Source organism: Pseudorca crassidens, chromosome 1 (genome assembly GCF_039906515.1).
Source record: "Pseudorca crassidens isolate mPseCra1 chromosome 1, mPseCra1.hap1, whole genome shotgun sequence".
NCBI classification, from domain to species: Eukaryota; Metazoa; Chordata; class Mammalia; order Artiodactyla; family Delphinidae; genus Pseudorca; species Pseudorca crassidens.
In genome coordinates, this window is record NC_090296.1 from 40,972,482 (window position 1) to 40,994,513 (window position 22,032).

The 22,032-nt window shown below is 36.0% G+C and overlaps 3 protein-coding genes across 10 annotated transcripts in view; 1 reads left to right on the forward strand and 2 right to left on the reverse strand.

Moving 5' to 3' along the window:
• The window catches only part of SLC38A6 (solute carrier family 38 member 6), a 77,476-nt gene extending 77,063 nt beyond the window's left edge, over positions 1-413 (reverse strand). Inside the window, exon 1 of the mRNA XM_067734120.1 lies at positions 75-413. Coding sequence (XP_067590221.1) covers positions 75-398 — 324 coding nt within the window. The 5' untranslated portion in view covers positions 399-413. The remainder of the gene's footprint in view (positions 1-74) is intronic.
• On the forward strand, positions 12-14,385 carry TRMT5 (tRNA methyltransferase 5). Of its 3 annotated transcripts, none has more exons than XM_067734183.1 (5): positions 12-314; positions 1,480-2,135; positions 9,950-10,074; positions 13,045-13,699; positions 14,073-14,385. In XM_067734183.1, exons 2-5 carry the CDS (start codon positions 1,646-1,648, stop codon positions 14,123-14,125), a joined length of 1,323 nt encoding a protein of 440 aa, XP_067590284.1. In that variant the 5' UTR covers positions 12-314; positions 1,480-1,645; the 3' UTR covers positions 14,126-14,385. The 3 variants fall into 3 exon arrangements, with proteins under 3 accessions (XP_067590284.1, XP_067590293.1, XP_067590274.1); XM_067734192.1 differs by having other exon boundaries at positions 12-268; XM_067734173.1 differs by having other exon boundaries at positions 12-209.
• Positions 14,386-14,716: 331 nt separating this feature from the next.
• Positions 14,717-22,032, reverse strand: part of MNAT1 (MNAT1 component of CDK activating kinase) — a 218,515-nt gene continuing 211,199 nt past the window's right edge. For 5 of the 6 annotated variants that reach the window (XR_010942536.1, XM_067734217.1, XM_067734233.1 and 2 more), the window contains one exon: positions 20,102-20,562. Coding sequence is in view for 3 of the 6 variants with exons in the window: in XM_067734206.1 (XP_067590307.1) it covers positions 20,442-20,562 (121 nt within the window). In the remaining 3 variants the exon portion in view is untranslated. Of the gene's footprint in view, positions 18,459-20,101; positions 20,563-22,032 lie in introns of those variants that run through there. The other variant, XM_067734249.1, reaches the window with a different exon arrangement.

Genomic DNA, 22,032 nt, shown 5'->3' on the forward strand with positions numbered 1-22,032 from the left:
ACTACCCCAGCCCTCCCGTCGGGTAGTCGCGCCAAAGGCGGAGCTATGGTCCCAGCCCTTCCGGGTTCCCGTACCTCACCAGGGCCGGGAAGAAAGGAGGAATCGACGTGATCTGATGACGCTCGCCCGTCGGCGGCGAACATTGATGGTGTCATCGAGGGCCCGCCCACCCGCCGGCGACCCATTTCCGAGCTGCACCAGAGCATGAGGTGAGTCTGGTCTTGGAGCCAGCTGCTGGGCGACGCAGAGAAATGAGATGGTGACGTTGGTGAGATGGCGGCCGCGGTGCCCTTGATAGTTCGAAGAGGCTGAGGGTATGGTGGCAGTACGGGTCCGCTCGGGGCTGCTCTCCGCCTCGCGCTCTCTGGGCGCGGAAACGTCACGAGGTCACCCACCATCTGGTGTGGAGCCTAGGTCTGAGTACGGCGGAGTGAGGAGTGTTTCATCTTTTCAAAAGCTTTCCGATAGAGCCTTTAGCCACATTTTACATGCGGAAAGACGAGACTCACAATAAGTAATTTACCCAAGATCACACATCTGGTTAACTTCTAGACCCAGTTTGAACCCTGACTGTGAACTTTGACAGTTGCTTTACAGGGTACCCGGGCAGGGCCCTTTCTTCTGACAATTACTTCTTCGGTATTCCAGAAGGCAAAATTAATAACTGATACTGCTACTGGGATGTGCATATAACACTTAGCAAAGTTCTCGTCCTCAAAATACTGAACTGCTACTGGTATGTGCATATAACACTTAGCAAAGTTCTCGTCCTCAAAATACTGAACTGCTACTGGGATGTGCATATAACACTTAGCAAAGTTCTCGTCCTCAAAATACTGAAACCTCTAGTTACAGGCAGGACTTGTGGCAGTAAAACATCGAAGACATTGAGATAGATTAAGAGCGCAGGCGCTGGATTTTAATCCTCGCTCAGCCACTTACCAGCAACGAGACTTCGGGTCAATTTACCTACTTCTGAGCTTTAGTTTACTCGTATACAAGATGAGAATGTGATACCACACACCTCCCAAGATTGACAATGTGCATAAAGCATTTAGTACAACATCTGACCCATTAAGCATCCATAAGAATATCCTTTTAAAAATTGACATTGGTAAAATCGTAAATATAGTGACCATTTCGTTTAGAGATGATCCTTTAACTTAAACTTCAGCCTTCTAATTCCAAACATATTCTGTAGAAAATTGTGGGTGGGGAGGTTTATTGACTATAGGGAGGGTGATGGATCACTAAGCCCTAGTCCTGGCAGCAGGTGGAGTGAAGGTTCAAATCTTGCAGTCATCCTGTCCTAGAAAAGATAGTATACTTCTCACATACCACTAAAAGTTTTAATTATCAGCATTTAGCAGGCTATTTAAAACAGTAGTGAATTTAAATTTTTATCCTCAAGACCTATTGTGAACATGTTAAGTTAGTTTGTAACTTTATGTTATTTCTTTTAATTAATACTTTTTTTAGGATCTTATGGAGGCCATTTGGATTCTCAAGAAGACTTCTCAAAGTGGAAAGCTGTAGAATAACTGAAGCAGAATCCTTGAGTCCACTAGCTTGGGCATCACTGATACAGAAGCTTAGCAGAACACCTGGTATTTTCTTGTTGGATCAAAGAAAAATATTCTCAACCATGCCTGAAATAGAAACAAATCAGAGAGACTCTGAATTGTTTTCACCCCCCTCTGATGTTCGAGGAATGACAGAACTTGATAGAACAGCTTTTAAAAAGACAATCACCATCCCGGTGCTTAAAGTGAGGAAAGAAATAGTCAATAAATTGATGCGATCTCTTAAAAGGGCAGCACTGCAGCGCCCAGGCATAAAACGTGTGATTGAAGATCCAGAAGATGAAGAAAGTAGACTAATTATGTTGGATCCCTATAAAATGTTTACTGATGATTCGTTTGAGAAGGGAGAACTCAGTATTTTAAAGCAGCTGAATGTCAGTCCACAGATATCTAAACATAACTTGGAACTAACTTATGAAAACTTTAAGTCAGAAGAAATCTTGAAAGCTGTGCTTCCTGAAGGTCAAGATGTGACTTCAGGGTTTAGCAGAGTTGGACATATTGCCCACCTGAACCTTCGAGATCATCAACTGCCTTACAAGCATTTAATTGGTAGGTGTGTCTTAGTAATATTCACATATTAGAAAGCAATTAGCAAGTTCTAATTTTTGTTAAAAAAATTTTTTTTTAATGCCGAATTACAGAATCAGGACATTTTATCATTTTAATTTTAAGCTGGATCTTAAGCTACATATTCTTTCTTTTGAGGGCCATATTGGAATACTCTTCCCAGAGTCATAGCAATCTCTAAATATCAATTCAAGCTTTTGTGTACACAATACGTAAGCGTAAACTTGAATCACTTGCTTTTGTAGAACTCTTTGGCAGTTATTATTTTGGTACACAGGACTTGTTAGTCCTTCAGGACTATGTTGAATGCTAGGTTTCATGAGTGTTTCATAGTCAGAAGGGCAAGACACTGTTTAGTCATGCTTTCATTGATTCAGTTAACTGAGCCTCTTCTGTATGTCAGGCACCATACTTTTTTAGTGTTCCTAGCCTTTTAGAAACACTGCTGTGTATCTCTTACCTCTGTAGCCCAAAGTTGAAGCGTGGGTCTTTTATGCTTTGGGATAAGAAAGAACTAGAAGACTAATCAAAATCGCACTTGTTCTTATATAAATATTTAATGTCCATGCATTCTCCAGATTAATTTTTTTTAACGTAGAGTAATTATCAGAACTTCTGAGAATGATTTTCAGCTTTAAAATGTAGTGCTCAGTGTTTTGCATGGGTAGGATTTCAGAGCTATGCTATTATGCATTTCCTTTGTTTTTATTGATGAAAGGAGCTGATAATGCATAGTGATAACATAATAAATACTTAAGCAGATCCTTATAATTATGACCAGGTGCAAATGTCAAGTATAGGCTTTCCTATGAGTCATTGCCTATCCTAACTCAACATTCCTTTTAGCACTCTTATTTTATAAACTCTCTTTCATAAAGGGGCACTCATAGATTAAAAATGAAATATTTTCATACAGTGGTAATTCTAAAGCTATTACTATAGACCTTCAGAATATTTTTTTTATTTCATTCATTTCAAACTAACTTCTGTACCTTAAAAATTGAGTTTTGATACCTGAAGCAGAACAAGATAAGAACAACTATTGACAAGAGTTTATTGACATTATCATATTCAAAATCAGGTATTTAACTATCAGAGAGAAATTGGACAAATTCTGGTTGTATTTAAGCATATTTGTATTATGGAGTACTTTATACTAACTTACAGATCAAGTTATCTTTCCTTATACGATGAGATAGTGTACAGATTCTTTTTTTTTTAATTTAATTTTATTTTTTTATATAGCAGGTTCTTATTAGTCATCCATTTTATACACATCAGTGTATACATGTCAATCCCAATCTCCCAAATGATACCACCACCACCACCACCACCCCCTGCCGCTTTCCCCCCTTGGTGTCCATACGTTTGTTCTCTACATCTGTGTCTCACTTTCTGCCCTGCAAAACGGTTCATCTGTACCATTTTTCTAGGTTCCACATATATGCATTAATATACGATATTTGTTTTTCTCTTTCTGACTTACTTCACTATGTATGACAGTCTCTAGGTCCATTGACGTCTCTACAAATGACCCAATTTCGTTCCTTTTCATGACTGAGTAATATTCCATTGTATATATGTACCACACCTTCTTTATCCATTTGTCTGTCGATGGGCATATAGGTTGCTTCCATGACCTGGCTACTGTAAATAGTGCTGCAATGAACATTGGGGTGCATGTGTCTTTTTGAATTGTGGTTTCCTCTGGGTATATGCCCAGTAGTGGGATTGCTGGGTTATGGTAACTCTATTTTCAGTTTTATAAGGAACCTCCATACTGTTCTCCATAGTGGCTGTATCAATTTACATTCCCACCAACAGTGCAAGAGGCTTCCTGTTTCTCCACACCCTCTCCAGCATTTGTTGTTTGTAGATTTTATGATGATGCCCATTCTAACTGGTGTGAGGTGATACCTCATTGTACTTTTGATTTGCATTTCTCTAATAATTAGTGATGTTGAGCAGCTATTCATGTGCTTCTTGACCATCTGTATGTCTTCTTTGGAGAAATGTCTATTTAGGTCTTCTGCCCATTTTTTGATTGCGTTGTTTGTTTTTTTAATATTGAGCTGCATGAGCTGTTTATATATTTTGGAGATTAATCCTTTGTCCGTTGATTCATTTGCAAATATTTTTTCCCATTCTGAGGGTTGTCTTTTCGTCTCTTTTATGGTTTCCTTTGCTGTGCAAAAGCTTTTAAATTTCATTAGGTCCCATTTGTTTATTTCTGTTTTTATTTCCATTACTCTAGGAGATGGATCAAAAAAGATCTTGCTGTGATTTATGTCAAAGAGTGTTCTTCCTATGTTTTCCTCTAAGAGTTTTATAGTGTCCGGTCTTACATTTAGGTCTCTAATCCATTTTGAGTTTATTTTTGTGTATGGTGTTAGGGAGTGTTCTAATTTCAGTCTTCTACATGTAGCTGTCCAGTTTTCCCAGCACCACTTATTGAAGAGACTGTATTTTCTCCATTGTATATCCTTGCCTCCCTTGTCATAGATTAGTCGACCATCGGTGCACAGGTTTATCTCTGGGCTTTCTATCTTGTTCCATTGATCTATATTTCTGTTTTTGTGCCAGTACCATATTGTCTTGATTACTGTAGCTTTGTAGTATAGTCTGAAGTCAGGGAGTCTGATTCCTCCAGCTCCTCTTTTTTCCCTCAAGACTGCTTTGGCTATTTGGGGTCTTTTCTGTCTCCATACAAATTTTAAGATTTTTTGTTCTAGTTCTGTAAAAAATGCCATTGGTAATTTGATAGGGATTGCATTGAATCTGTAGATTGCTTTGGGTAGTAGAGTCATTTTCACAATATTGATTCTTCCAACCCAAGAACATGGTATATCTCTCCATCTGTTGGTATCATCTTTAATTTCTTTCATCAGTGTCTTATAGTTTTCTACATACAGGTCTTTTGTCTCCCTAGGTAGGTTTATTCCCAAGTATTTTATTATTTTTGTTGCAATGGTAAATGGGAGTGTTTCCTTAATTTCTCTTTCAGATTTTTCATCATTAGTATATAGGAATGTAAGAGATTTCTGTGCATTAATTTTGTATCCTGCAACTTTACCAAATTCATTGATTAGCTCTAGTAGTTTTCTGGTGGCATCTTTAGGATTCTCTGTGTATAGTATCATGTCATCTGCCAACAGTGACAGTTTTACTTCTTCTTTTCCAATTTGTATTCCTTTTATTTCTTTTTCTTCTCTGATTGCTGTGGCTAGGACTTCCAAAACTATGTTGAATAATAGTGGTGAGAGTGGACATCCTTGTCTTGTTCCTGATCTCAGAGGAAATGCTTTCAGTTTTTCACCATTGAGAATGATGTTTGCTGTGGGTTTGTCATATATGGCCTTTATTATGTTGAGGTAAGTTCCCTATATGCCCACTTTCTGAAGAGTTTATCATAAATGGGTGTTGAATTTTGTCAAAAGCTTTTCCTGCATCTATTGAGATGATCATATGGTTTTTATTCTTCAATTTGTTAATGTAGTGTATCACACTGATTGATTTGCGTATATTGAAGAATCCTTGCATCCCTGGGATAAATCCCACTTGATTGTGGTGTATGATCCTTTTAATGTGTTGTTGGATTCTGTTTGCTTGTATTTTGTTGAGGATTTTTGCATCTATATTCATCAGTGATGTTGGTCTGTAATTTTCTTTTTTTGTAGTATCTTTGTCTGGTTTTATTATCAGGGTGATGGTGACCTCATAGAATGAGTTTGGGAGTGTTCTTTCCTCTGTCATTTTTTGGAAGAGTTTGAGAAGGATGGGTGTTAGCTCTTCTCTAAATGTTTGATAGAATTCACCTGTGAAGCCATCTGGTCCTGGACTTTTGTTTGTTGGAAGATTTTTAATCACAGTTTCAATTTCATTACTTGTGATTGGTCTGTTCATATTTTCTGTTTCTTCCTGGTTCAGTCTTGGAAAGTTATACCTTTCTAAGAATTTGTCTATTTCTTTGAGGTTGTCCATTTTATTGGCTAGAGTTGCTTGTAGTAGTCTCTTAGGATGCTTTGTATTTCTGCAGTGTCTGTTGTAACTTCTCCTTTTTCATTTCTAATTTTACTGATTTGAGTCCTCTCCCTCTTTTTCTTGATGAGTCTGGCTAATGGTTTATCAATTTTGTTTATCTTCTCAAAGGATCAGCTTTTAGTTTTATTCATCTTTGCTATTGTTTTCTTTGTTTCTATTTCATTTATTTCTGCTCTGATCGTTATGATTTCTTTCCTTCTGCTAACTTTGGGTTTTGTTTGTTCTTTCTCTAGTTCCTTTAGGTGTAAGGTTAGATTGTTTATTTGAGATTTTTCTAATTTCTTGAAGTAGGCTTGTATAGCTATAAAGTTCCCTCTTAGAACTGCTTTTGCTGCATCCCATAGGTTTTGGATCATCGTGTTTTCATTGTCATTTGTCTCTAGTTATTTTTTGATTTCCTCTTTGATTTCTTCAGTGATCTCTTGGTTATTTAGTAACGTATTGTTTAGCCTCCATGTGTTTGTGTTTTTTACGTTTTTTCCCTGTAATTCATTTCTAATCTCATAGCGTTGTGGTCAGCAAAGATAATTGATATGATTTCAATTTTCTTAAATTTACTAAGTCTTCATTTGTGAACCAAGATATGATCTATCCTGGAGAATGTTCCGTGCGCACTTGAGAAGAAAGTGTAATGTGCTGTTTTTGGATGGAATGTCCTATAAATATCAATTAAATCTATGTGGTCTATTGTGTCATTAAAGCTTATGTTTCCTTATTAATTTTCTGTTTGGAAGATCTGTCCATTGGTGTAAGTGAGGTGTTAAAGTCTCCCACTATTATTGTGTTACTGTCGATTTCCTCTTTTATAACTGTTAGCAGTTGCCTTATGTATTGAGGTGCTCCTATGTTGGGTGCATATATATTTATAATTGTTATATCTTCTTCTTGGATTGATCCCTTGATCATTATATAGTGTCCTTCCTTGTCTCTTGTAACATTCTTTATTTTAAAGTCTATTATATCTGATATGAGTATTGCTACTACAGCTTTCTTTTGATTTCCATTTGCATGGAATATCTTTTTCCATCCTCTCACTTTCAGTCTGTATGTTTCCCTAGGTCTGAAGTGGGTCTCTTTTAGATAGCATATATATGAGCCTTGTTTTTGTATCCATTTAGCAAGCCTGTGTCTTTTGTTTGGAGCATTTAATCCATTCAGCTTTAAGGTAATTATCGATATGTATGTTCCTATGACCATTTTCTTAATTGTTTTGGGTTTTTGTAGGTCCTTTTCTTCTCTTGTGTTTCCCACTTAGAGAAGTTCCTTTAGCATTTGTTGTAGAGCTGGTCTGGTGGTGCTGAATTCTCTTAGCTTTTACTTGTCTGTAAAGCTTTTGATTTCTCCATTGAATCTGAATGAGATTCTTGCCAGGTTGAGTAATCTTGGTTGTAGGTTCTTCCCTTTTGTCACTTTAAGTATATCATGCCACTCCCTTCTGGCTTGTAGAGTTTCTGTTGAGAAATCAGCTGTTAACCTTATGGGAGTTCCCTTGTATGTTATTTGTCATTTTTCCCTTGATGCTTTCAATAATTTTTCTTTGTCTTTAATTTTTGCCGATTTAATTACTGTGTGTCTCGGTGTGTTTCTCCTTGAATTTATCCTGTATGGGACTCTCTGCACTTCCTGGACTTGGGTGGCTATTTCCTTTCCCACGTTAGGGAAGTTTTCAACTATAATCTCTTCAGATATTTTCTCGGGTCCCTTCTCTCTCTCTTCTCCTTCTGGGACCCCTATAATGCAAATGTTGTTGCGTTTAATGTTGTCCCAGAGGTCTCTTAGGCTGTCTTCATTTCTTTTCATTCTTTTTTTCTTTATTCTATTCCGCAGCAGTGAATTCCACCATTCTGTCTTCCAGGTGACTTATCCATTCTTCTGCCTCATTTATTCTGCTATTGATTCCTTCTAATGTAGTTTTTGTTTCAGTTATTGTATTGTTTATCTCTGTTTGTTCTTTAATTCATCTAGGTCTTTGTTAAACATGTCTTGCTTCTTCTCGATCTTTGCCTCCATTCTTTTTCTGAGGTCCTGGATCATCTTCACTATCATTATTCTGAATTCTTTTTCTGGAAGGTTGTCTATCTCCACTTCATTTAGTTGTTTTTCTGGGATTTTATCTTGTTCCTTCATCTCATACATTGCTCTCTGCCTTTTCATCTTGTCTATCTTTCTGTGAATGTGGTTTTTGTTCCACAGGCTGCAGGATTGTAGTTCTTGCTTCTGCTGTTTGCTCTCTGGTGGATGAGGCTATCTAAGAGGCTTGTGCAAGTTTCCTGATGGGAGGGACTGGTGGTGGGTAGAGCTGGCTGTTGCTCTGGTGGGCAGAGCTCAGTAAAACTTTAATCCACTTGACTGCTGATGGGTGGGGCTGGTTTCCCTCCCTGTTGGTTGTTTGGCCTGAGGTGACCCAACACTGGAGCCTACCCGGGCTCTTTGGTGGGGCTAATGGCATACTTTGGGAGGGCTCATGCCAAGGAGTACTTCCGAGAACTTCTGCTGCCAGTGTTCTTGTCCCCACTGTGAGCCACAGCCCTCCCCCCTGCCTCTGCAGGAGACCCTCCAACACTAGCTGGTAGGTCTGGTTCAGTCTCCTATGGGGTCACTGCTTCTTCCCCTGGGTCCCGATGCACACACTACTTTGTGTGTGCCCTCCAAGAGTGGAGTCTCTCTTTCCCCCAGTCCTGTCGAAGTCCTGCAGTGAAATCCCACTAGCCTTCAAAGTCTGATTCTCTAGGAATTCCTCCTCCTGTTGCCAGACCCCCAGGTGCGGAAGCCTGCCGTGGGGCTCAGAACCTTCACTCCAGTGGTTGGACTTCTGTGGTATAAGTGTTCTCTAGTTTGTGAGTCACCCACCCAGGAGTTATGGGATTTGATTTTATTGTGATTGCACCCCTGCTACCATCTCGTTGTGGCTTCTCCTTTGTCTTTGGATGTGGGGTATCATTTTTGGTGAGTTCTAGTGTCTTTCTGTCGATGATTGTTCAGCAGTTATTTGTGATTCCGGTGTTCTCACAAGAGGGAGTGAGAGCACGTCCTTCTATTCCGCCATCTTGAACCAATCAGTGTATAGATTCTTATAAATTTTTAAAGTGCTGACAAAAATGTAGACTTTGATTATAGGGCATCAGTATACCATTGCTGGTGTACTTTACCCTTGTAGCTTTTTCTGCTCTGGCAAATGTTTGACATAAAGAACAATTTAAGTAAATGGACATTTTGTTTAGATAAAACTCTAAAGAATCTATGTTTCTTTCATTTGAAAACACTATTTTGCTGGTATGTGTTTCCAAAGTGGAAGTATCTGTTTCAAATACACAATCAAGCAAACATTTGGTTTGAGGCCAATGAGGACAGGCTGGTGTTTTCTGGGACCATTTGTTCCCAAAGTCCTTACATCTTTTCCTTCTGTTTTTTAACCAGTTCCCTATGGTCTACCTGTTTGCTTACTGCTGTATTGATACATTTGAGAAGACTAAGTAAAAGACACGGAAAAATATTAGGTAGAACAAAACTCCTCAAAAAAAATTTTTTATAAATGTACCCACACATTTTTTGTGTGTGTTTGCATTGGGAGCTGTCAGACATTAACTTTAGTAATCTGCTGAATTTTTAGAATTGCATGCCTCTTTACACATACTAGATGCAGGTTTTGTCTATAAACCAAAAGAAAATATAGTTCACATCAATTTCATACTTGCAGTTTTAGCTTTTATTTTGCAACCAAACGGCAATATTTATTATGAATTCTCTGATTTTAGGCCAAGTTATGATTGACAAAAATCCAGGAATCACCTCAGTGGTAAATAAAATTAATAACATTGATAATACCTACCGAAATTTCCAAATGGAAGTGCTATCTGGAGAGGAGAATATGATGACCAAGGTATGGAGTATTTTATTGTCTCCTAATATAGTGTATATCAAGATTAATGTTTGAAATCAGAATAGATAACAAAGATTAAGAATATATAATAAATACCCAGTATTGATGAATATGTGAGAATGTGAGCATTTACATATACTATTGATGGGAGTGCAAATTTGATACAGTCAGGAAGAGTATATGGTAATATATTGCAGTTTTGAATAGATACATCCTTTGACCTAGCATTTCATTTATAGGAAGTTATCTCAAGGATATAATTGGACAAAACTGTAATGATGTACGTACTAGGTTCTGCATCATTTTTTTTTTTCCTTTTTTGGTTGTGCCGCGTGGCATGTGGGATCTTAGTTCCCCGACCAGGGATCAAACCCCCACCCCCTGTAGTGGAAGCACGGAGTGTTAACCACTGGACCGCCAGGGAAGTCCCTGCATCATTTTTATAATAATAAATAAAACAAACAAAGAAATGGAAACAACCTAAATGTCATCAGTAGATAATTGATTACATTTTGGTATAACAATACAATGGAATACTCCATCATTAAAGATTATTTATATTTAGCTCCATACTTAAAATAAATTGTCCACTGACACGTTAAGTGACAAAAAATAAGTTGTAGAATAGTATATATAACATATTTACATTTTAACTATGATAATTTTAAGTATGTAAATATGCATATACACCAGAACATGAACAGGGAGCGTATGTTTATTTGGTATAGCTACTGGTGACCTTTGTTATCGTCTGTATACTTTTCTACTGAGCACATATTTCTTTTATAAGAAAAACAAAACAAATCTATTTCAAAGAAAAAATAATTTAAAATATGTAGGAACAGATTCCTGGTATAAACCACTTTCTTATTTTCCACCCCCCAAATCCTCTGGAGTGTTGGATATAATAAACCTTTTTTAGCCCCTTAGATAATTACATGTTAACATTATGTGAAATTTTGTACCCAAGCTAAGAAATAGGTTAAACTCTCTCCATAATTTTAATAACAAAAGCCATTCTTAAAGTGTTAGTCATATCTTTCAAACAGGACTTTATAAAACTCAGGAGAGAACTTATGCAAAATAATTTTAAGATTCTGGGCCAATATTTCTCCAGAATTTAATAGTGTCAGGATATTAAAATACCATTTACTACACACTTATTTTAGGTCCTGAGCTAAATGCTTTAAATATAACAAATCCTAAGAGACCCACAAGATAATGGTTGTTGTTATTCATATTCTCTTTATGCAGATGAAATAACTAGGAATGACTGAGTGTTTGGAGCAAGCCTTCTGACTCCAGTCCATGCATGGTCTTTCCTTGTATACCAAACCTCCACTGCCTACTACTTGTGTATAATGTGTGAGGTCTGTTATGGCAAGCAAGATTTGAATATGAATCCTTTGGTAATAACAGTGCTTACCTCAGCCGACCTGAAGACCTACTAAACTTTAGGCATACCCTGATTGAACACTGTGCATGTTCTTTTCTTGGTACTGACCCTTAGGGTAACAGATAGTATCATTCTTCTCAGAAAGAACATCTAAAAGTTCTGAGAAACTTCTGTAATTTTATAAATGCCTTGTGATTGATTTCCTAAGTCAACTAAAGCTTGTTCTTAAGGACATACTTTATACCTAATATTTATACTGTCAGATAAATGTAAAAACTCAGTATAATTTCTTTGCTCCAAACAGAATCACATTTAAGTTTAACTTTAGGAGCTCATGCAACATTTAAGTAGTATGTGTGTATATTGTGAGGTAAAAAGATTCCTAAAGTGAATCTGCTGAAAGTCATGCTTAACTAAGGGAGCGAGATATCAAAGACAGCATGATAAAACCAGAGGGATACTTAGAATCTAATTTTTTAAGCTAGAACTGTGATTCACACTAAAGAGCTTAAAAGGGGAGTAGAAAGGAGATTTCGGAAAAAGCATCCCAAGACATATATAAGCGTTCCAAGTTATATACCTAGAAAGACTTTTAGTTGGCAGAATCATAAAGAAACGTTTCCAATACTGGAACCTTAATAATATGGCCAGAGCATCTGATGTGGTCAGGAAGAAAAAAATATGTACAAATTTGGAATTAAGGTCCATGAAGAGAGAATACAGAAGATATCTCTATCATATTTATAGAACTTAAGAACTTTCTGGCCTTGTGATTCTTCATCTATTAAAATAAGGGGCTTAAGATGATGGGTGAGGTCACATTCTACAACTGTAATTTTAGTTTTGTTTTCTATTTTCTATCATGTTTATGATAATCCCCAAAGAAATGCTGCAAAGTCTTAATTTTGTTCAAGACTTTGCTTCACTGTATGTATTTAGTTTATCCATGAAAACTCAGATTTGGGAAAGGAGAAAGTAGGGGAATAATTTGTTCTATACACTGGCTCTATTTATAGACATGAAACCTGCAAAGTCCAAGTAACTGTCTGAAAACACAGCAAAATACCTCCAAATTCAATGACACATGACACATCTATCATGACTCCCCCTGACAAACTGAAAACTAAGGAGGGAAGCTTGCTTGCTGTGTGGAAGTGCTGTCTGCAACTTAGCTACCCACCATGAAGATATGTGTAGTGTGTTGTTTCAAAGTATAGGTTTTTTTTTCTATCAGGTGACAGGAGAGAGTATAATTAAGCCAGTCAATTGGCCTATCTGAAAAATTCCTAGTGTGATTGGAGAACCACTTTATAGCCCTTTAGGATGAGATGGAGAACCACTTGGCTTTGAAGAGAGAACTTTTCTCATGAAAACTTCTAATGCAAGATATTAAGTGGCCTCAAGTATAGCGTAAACACCAGAATTCTAATTAAAATGCCTTTAAATGCACTGCTTTTTTTGCTCTTAATAATACTAAATTTAAATGTGTGTATGTCTGTGAGTGCATCCATCCAATATCAGTGACTACAACTTAAGACTAAGCAGTTTAACCAAAAGCATAATACCTTTTTCAGGTTCGAGAGAACAACTACACTTATGAATTTGATTTTTCAAAAGTCTATTGGAATCCTCGTCTCTCCACAGAACACAGCCGTATCACAGAACTTCTCAAACCTGGGGATGTCCTATTTGATGTTTTTGCTGGGGTTGGGCCCTTTGCCATTCCAGCAGCAAAGAAAAACTGCACTGTATTTGCTAATGATCTCAATCCTGAATCCCATAAATGGTTACTACACAATTGTAAATTAAATAAAGTGGACCAAAAGGTGAAAGTCTTTAACTTGGATGGGAAAGACTTCCTCCAAGGACCAGTCAGAGAAGAATTAATGCAGCAGCTGGGACCACTGTCAAAAGAAAGAAAACACTCTGTGCACATTGTCATGAACTTGCCAGCAAAGGCTATTGAGTTTCTCAGTGCTTTCAAATCACTCTTAGATGGACAGCCATGCGGCAGTGAGCTTTTTCCCATTGTGCACTGTTACAGCTTTTCCAAAGATGCTAATCCTGCTAAGGATGTTCAGCAACGAGCTGGAACTGTGTTAGGCATCTCCTTGGAGGCATGCAGTTCAGTTCACCTAGTAAGAAATGTGGCCCCTAACAAGGAAATGTTATGCATCACTTTTCGGATTCCTGCTGCTATACTTTACAAGAACCAGACCCTAAATGGAGGTGAGCAATTTCTGGGAAATTAAATGTAAGCTGTAATACTTTTCATATAACTTTCTGGGGCTACATATATATTTTATATTATTTTTTAAACTTGGAAATAGGTTAAACTCATTCTAGTTAGATATTTCAGTTCAAGACCCCTTGCCATTCAATTGTGACTACTTTCTCACAATTTTACAAATTTTAGTATGATTTACTGTTCAGTCTAGTAGAAGTCTACTTCACTAAAATAATAAATCCGCAGGAATGTTACTATTTCATGTGTAAGTTAATTAGATTAAAAATCTTTAAAATGCCTGTATTATTTGCTTTTTAAAAGTATTTTCAAATGTTAAGTATCTTACCTAATATAGATTTTCTGGATTTGTTACAGACAATCATGAAGATCCACCTATTAAACGCCAGAGGACAGATAAAGACTTTTAGGAAGAAAAAACACAAACTGCTTCAATCACTTAATTGGAAATATTTTCTCCAGCTCCCCACTAGACCTTTATGTAGTGAAATATCATTTGTATGATTTGTATATTTTAGCATTCAGTTACTTTAGTATTGAACCCTTATATTTTGCCCTAGCTGTCTTATAAATTGGGGATTATCAAATTTAAATAAGTCTACTAAATACATTTTTATGTTACAATTATAATTTTATCATCAAATATATCTAATATTTTATTAGATAAATATATTTAAATATTGTCTTTCTCTTGGGAAAATAGTTTTTGAAGGTAGGATAATTGCGTGCTAACTAGGAAAGAACTAATCATTTTACAGTTATCCTTAGTTGAAGAGTGTAGCTAAGTTTTATATAAGTACTCCTACACTATTACTATAAAAGTACTAACAAATGAGATTATTTAGATCAGAGATAGGCAGACTCTGTCCAGCAGGCCAAATCTGGTCCACCACCTGTTTTTGTATGGCAAGTGACCCGAGAATGGTTCTTACATTTTTAAATGGTTGAAAAAGAATCAAAAGAATAATATTTTGTGACATGAAAATTATATGAAATTTGAATTTCAGTGTCCATAAATAAAGTTTTATTAGAACACACCATACTCATTTGTTTACATACTGGCTATGGCTGCCCTCATGGTATAACAGCAGAGTTGAGTAGTTGCAACACAGATGGGATATGATTCTCATCACTTCATACTGCTGCTCAGCACACTACAAATCACAGTGACACAGTTACAACTCAACAACATTTTGAGTGCCATGTGTATTGCCAAGCTATTACATTTTATTTTACTATTATCAGTATGTATCCCTCATTCCAAAATAAGAAAAGTGGCCATTCATGCTGTGCTTTTAAGGCACAGTAGAGTGTGAATTTTTTTGACATTGAATTAGATGACAAAGCATCCATACCTGAGCTAAAGTACAATATACTTTGACATTTCTCAAAGAAGTACTCATCACAGTATTTCCAACTCACAGGCAAGCAACTGTCAGAAAAATTAGGTATTTAAACTGGAAATTCATGGCAGAATTTCTTCACAAAATGAAAGTGAGGCTACAACCAAAGTAAGTCTCCAAGTGACTCTTTTGTTAAGCCAAGCAAGGAAAACCATTTACTGTCGGTGAGTTAATTGTGTTTGAAAGCAGCAGTCTAAGAAATGTGTCTGGAGAAAGCAAACTTGTCCAGGACTGTTGACCTTTTGGCAAGGACAGTTGCTCAGGGTTGAGAACATTGGGAGCACCGTCAGCAGTCAAAAAGGTAGTGAGTCCAAGTAGTTCTTTACTCTTGATGAGTTGATAGACATTACTAATACTGCTCAGTTCTTGTTTATTTGAGGCGTGAATTCTGACTTTGAAGTTACTGAAGAATTAGCCTCTATGAATACTCTGCACGCAACAACTACTGGTGAATACTTTCAAAGAAACTGAGAAAATTAATTCTGTAAAAACCTGAAGTAGAATCTGATGTGTTATAACTGATGATGGCTAAAAAGAAAAGTGTGAGGTAGAAAAAGCTCTAGTTGGAAAAATTTACAAAGCTTATGAAAATGCACCGTGTTTAAAACCTATAGTTATTCACTATATTATTCACCAGCAAGTACATTGCAACAAATATTTGAATCTGTCATGTGTTAGTGAACCAGTAATGTCAATGATAAACTTCATTTGCTTTCATGGACTTTAACCATCCTCAGAGTCCTTGAATTTTGTCAGAAATTGAAGCTGAATTTCTTCAGCTTAACCTAAGTTTTATTTGCTTAGCAATTGTAAGGTATGACTGCAATTTTTGGGGGTCATGGACAAGACTGAAATTTTTCTTAAGAAGAATCAACCTTAAACACTTCTAAAATACTGAGTGTCTTTGGAAATTAGTTTTTGCTAAAGACTTGATAATATTTCTCAAAGATATCAACCTACAGTTACAAGGCAAACATAACTTTAATGTGAAACACACTGCAGTAGTCTGAAATGACTACAACTGTACATTTCTCATGCTATCAAAAATTAAAACAAGAAACAAGATTTTCATTCTCATAAATTAGCAATGGATATATTTTCTGAGTTCAGCATTCTTGGAACCTTGGTGCAAATGCAAAGGAAATTTCCATATTTCAAAATCCATTTAACTACAATTGAACTTCCATCTGATCTTCAATTGGAAGTGATTAATGTGTTATTGTAATGACATGCTAAAAGGCAAATACCAAGGGATTAAGAATCTCATAGTTTTACAAATGCCTTCCAAGTGATGTATATGTTCAGTTAAAATCACATGTTCTAGAATTTGGCAGTATCTGTCTGAAAAGACTTTTTTAAAGATGAAATGTGTAAAATCTCATTACATATAACCATCAACATGTGATCAATTAAAATTCATTTTGATGATAGGAACACTTAGAACCCCAATCAAAGGAAATGTAATTCTCCAAAAAGCCCTACAAAAAATGTACTCAATTGTATTTTGAAGTCTGTTAATTTAAAAAATTGTGCCAATTTATTGTATCTCTTGTATCTACATAATGGCCTCAGTTTTGTCTCTTGGCCCACAAAGCCTAAAATATTTACTCTGGTCCTACAGAAAAAGTTTGAGGACCCCTAATCTAAGTCATTAATTACAAACTCAAATGCCTTCAGAAGCTAGGTAATATAAATAGATGATGGCAATAAATGGTAAGAAGTATAGGGAAGTAATGACTTGGAGCTTTTATTCCTTATCGAAAGACACTTAAAATGGTTTTGGAGTCAACCCAACCTATCCTATGCAAAACCTTGAGGGCTAATTCAGCCAGGGATTGCTAGTTTGGGACTTCTAATTTTCTTCCTCTCCCTCCCCTCCAAGTGTATGTAGGGCAAGGGTCAGCAAACTTTCTGTAAAGGGCCATTTAATATTTTAGGCTTTCTAAGCTATAAGGTCTCTGCTGCCTCTCAACTGCCATAGTAGTCCAAAAGCAGCCATAGACAATACATAAACACATATTCCAAAAAAAAAAAAAACTATGAACACTGAAATTTTAATTTCATATGCTTTTCACATGTTAAAAAGTATATTATTCTTTTGGCTTTTTCCAACCTTAAAAGTATACAGACACCAACCTTAACTCATGGAGCATACAAAAAAAGGAAGCCCCTGGATTTCGCCAGAGGTCTACAGTTTGCCTTCTCCCGATCTAGGTGAAGATAATTAATTTGCAAGTAGGCATAAGAACTTTTTTCCTAGTACTATATTGATACATCCATGTGCTAGGCTATAAATATTAAGTGTGGGTGCAAATGATATTCTTATCCATATGTAAAGTGGTAAGATCCATTTAGTCACCCCTTAATTAGAAAAAATATGCAGTATATAATTGTAAAGAAAACAGAATTCCTGGGGCTTCCCTGGTGGCGCAGTGGTTGAGAGTCCGCCTGCCGATGCTGGGGACACGGGTTCGTGCCCCGGTCCGGGAAGATCCCACATGCCGCGGAGTGGCTGGGCCCGTGAGCCATGGCCGCTGAGCCTGTGTGTCTGGAGCCTGTGCTCCGCAACGGGAGAGGCCACAACAGTGAGAGGCCTGCATACCGCCAAAAGAAAACAGAATTCTTTAAATGCTTCTATTAACACACTTTAACCTCTCCTCCTTTTTCCCTCAGAGTGGATAAGTGAACATGTGATTATTTCATTATTTAAATTTGGCTCATCCTGAACTTTTTGATGTGATACCTAGTAACTGAACTCTTGGTTAATCCACTAGAAAATGACAGCTAGAGCACTCATTAGGTAGAATTTTTTAATTTTGTTAACTTTTTGACAAGTTTTCTGCCATGTTAATTAGATTTTGAAATGATTATTCCAAACCACCTGCTGACAGCCTAAAGGTAACTTCTAAGAGAAGCTTAACTCAAATATTTATTGAAAGAAATTAAGGAATACTAAATAATAATGCATCCTAATTACCAAGTAAATGTATTCAATCCATTAATGTCTGCATAAAAGGGAGTGCAGTTAGCAGTCAAATCATGTTCTACATAATGAATTCCTCAGGACTTCTCTCAAGGATATCAACACCATTATTTAGTTGATGTCACTTCTATCCCATATAAGAACTAGATACTTGATCTGTAAAATTTCCTGGAAGTCTTAAGAAGTTTGACTACTCAGATTTGGTTTTGCACAGCTGTTGTTTATAAGTTTGACAGCTATCTCTAGAACATGGACTCTGCAGTTTAACCACTTGGGTTCAAATCCAAACTCTTCTCCTTTTAAGATGTATTGACCTTTGGTAGGTTGCTGAACCTCTCCATGCCTTAGCATCTCCACCTGTTAAAATGGGGAAATAATATTAGCACTGTTAGAAGGATTAGACAATTCATAAAGCATGAAGCACAGTGCTTGGCATATAGGTTAATGCTCAGTAGTTGTTTCTGTGCTAGTGTTATAAAATATTAAAAGACTTATTAAATTCATGTAGATGAAAAGACTTGTACAGCCTTTTGTCTCTGAGAGAGGAAATCACTGGGAGGATTGGGGATAATTTCATCAATGTAGAATATTTGTTATTTAGTGAATTGTTGCCATTAGGTTATCTTTCACCATTCCCTTTGATCTAATAGTGTCAGTTAACTTCTAAACCCAGCCTATTGAACAAAGTATGGCCATAGTAAGGGCAAAATAATTACAACATATCTAGGTGGTGGAATTTAACTGATTTGCCAAATCAGGTGCAGGCAATTTCCACAATAATTAAGGTAGGCTCAAAAAAAAGTTTTGAAAGCCTTTGAAATGTTTTGTTAATAATTAGTTCCTTCCATTTAAATACATCATACAAGGTACTGAGAATAAATAATAGTGTTTCTTTTTTAAAGACTGGATACCTTACTTTGGCAGCTGAGTACAGAAAATCTCTAACCACAAGTCCAACGTTCTCACTATTCTTTGAACAGATTTATGTATTGTACTTAAAATGCTAGTCCTCTGTTGGGGAAAACTAATAGATATAAGAAATAGGATGCAGACTAGTAGAGTTATAGAATTAGACTTGGATAAAAAACTTTTGTTCTAATTTTGGCTTTTACTAACTTGTGTATATGATCTTGGCCTACTCAATTATTCAATGCCTTGGTTTTCTCAATTATCAAAGATAGTTAGAAGTGTTATAAAGATGAAAATGTACTCCTGAAATTAATACCTACTTAGTCAAATAAGATGGAGCTGTTGCATATGGATATTCCACCCTAATATAACCCACAAATCTTGTTTCACATAACTTTCCACTCTAACAACTGTTGTAATGGAGATTTAATAAAAAATCCTTTAATTCCCTTGAGAAACGATGTCCCATACCCAGTTGTCTAGGTAACAGACTCATACAAGGTTGAGATGCTACAAATATATATCCTATCCACATCCAAACTCTTTAAGCAACATTCTGGGTATACTAAAAGCCTTTGAAGTTTCAACAGAAACTGTACCAGAGTGTGCAATTTACTCATAGGGAAATTTCATTTAAAATATATTCATTCCAGTCTCGAAGGTTTCATCATAAAATGAGCTCACATTGAGGTGAAAGGTGCCTTTTAAGGATTAAATTTTGTTAACTTACTTCTTTGAATTTGTCATGAAAGCAGGTTAGTACTCTGGTTTAGCCTAAGCGAGGCTCACAGCTGGGAACTATAACACATTGATCAAGGTTCATCTCACTTTCCACTGCTCAAAACAGACACTGAGTCCTTAATGTTGAGAGACTGACATTATCACAGGTCAAGTTTTACTTGCCACAACCTGTTGGTAGAAGGAAATATATCCACTTGTCTGGACTAGTATTAAGAAGACATTGGGGAAAAAATGGAACATTTTATGAGAAGAAATAACAGACTTGGATATTAACACTAAGTGTCGTATTCAAAATGGCATTTTTAATGTGTGTTCAAGTAAAACACTGTAATAAGAGAAAAACCACAAAACAGTATAAAGTCTAGCTTTATTTTTTAAAAGATTTTACAAGTCTATCAACCTCAAACATACACAGGTGAATTATTCATAGCTTCCATTGGATGAGTCTTAACAGCTTCAATCCCTCTCAGAAAAATATAAGTAAAAAATAAATTTCTTCACAAATATTTATCCACTATATTACTCAGCTTAGTTCTGAAATTTGCTCTCTATAAATACTTTAACACAGCTGCTAGTGGTAATACTGTTGCTGTACAGCTGCACATGGCTATAATTTTACAAGTATGCTTTACTTTTGCTAGCTCCCTGGTTCGGCTCCAGGGTCCAAATCTTATAGAGGAGAAATAAAGGTTAACTGGGCTGCCAGAAAAGCCCACTGAATGCATCCTGTAGTGCTCTGTGACAAGCCAGAGAAGAAGTATAGCCTCCAGCAAGGTCCTGTGGAGAGGCAGCTCTGACATGGTTTAAATACCTAAAACAAAACAAAAAGTGTACCATTGATATAGAAAGCACATATAAATTGGTAACACTTTAAAAAGCAATAGTAAAACTGATTCAAATGTTAAAGAAGAATTCTAAGGCTGAAATGTTCAGACTTTATAAATGCATTATTTCCTTTTAAAAGGAAACATACCAACTCTAAATTATAAAGCGAATTACATTAAGATCTAAAAACAGCTCTGAAGGAGGTTTCAGAAATAATACTTGTTTTTAAAATGTTCCCTATTCCCAATTTTCAGAACTAATCTATTTTGCTGGCTCTTGTTCGGGTACCTAACTGCTGCTCTCCTTCCTGGCATACTCTTAATAAATAAATGCACATCATAATACTATTGTATTACTAAAATTTTACATAAATATGTTCTGAAGAAAATACGTAAACAAGTGATAAAGGGGAGAGAACAGACTAGTTACTTCAAAATTACTTCAATATTACAAAAATATATTGTCTCCCTCCTTACAGGAAAGGAAACCTTAGAAAATTACATCCAAAACTGAGCCTGGGTTCAAAAGAATGTCCCAATTAGTAAATACAGAAGAGTCTTTTGAGTCAATCTCAAAAGGCTGTAACAGACACTATTATTCTTCAATTACACACATGTTACTTAGCAATTAAAACTTTCTACCTTGATAAAGGTACACAAACAGCCCTAAAAAATGGGATAATCCTGGCCAAAGAGGGACAACTTCTTAGCATGACTACCAGCACTGTCAGAAAACAAGTATGTCCAGCTTTGCTTTAATGCCTAGTTTAAGAAACCACATTGTTTCTTCAGGCCTCAGGAAGTAAAGGAGCTTCATCCACCTAAGAATTACAGGTATAGCAAATGAATAAATCAGGTACCAGAACATTTTAATAACTTGGAAACTTTTCTATTCATTCATTCAGACTTCCTGTGTGTCAAAGTCTTGATGCATGAGCAACTTATTATTTCTAACATAATAACAAGTCTGTTTTTCATTTGTATCCATGTTTAATAAGCTTGTGTGATTAAAAAATATATGGCAATACAAGAGGCCAAATAGAAAAAGTGGTCAAAGTAAGACACAGCATAAGCTCCTGCAATTGGCTATAATTTATTCACACTGCCACAAATCAAGGTGTTAATTCTTTGCTTCTCTGCCAAGGGTGAAAGGGGAAAGTGAAAGGAGAAAGGAAATGAATATTTATTGAGCAACAATCTCCAAACTTTTTTGATAGTATATTTATAGCAGTAAAAATATTTGAGCGTGCAGCTCTAAAACTTGTATACTTGTTCATAAATTATATATTTATATATTATATACTATTATATAGTATATACACATAATATATTAATATAGTAAGTATATTATAAAATATATATAATATATAATTTGAAACATTTAAAGGATGAAACTAAAATGTTTAAATAAAAGTTCTAATATTTTCTCCCTACACCCCATCTTACATATGCTGGTG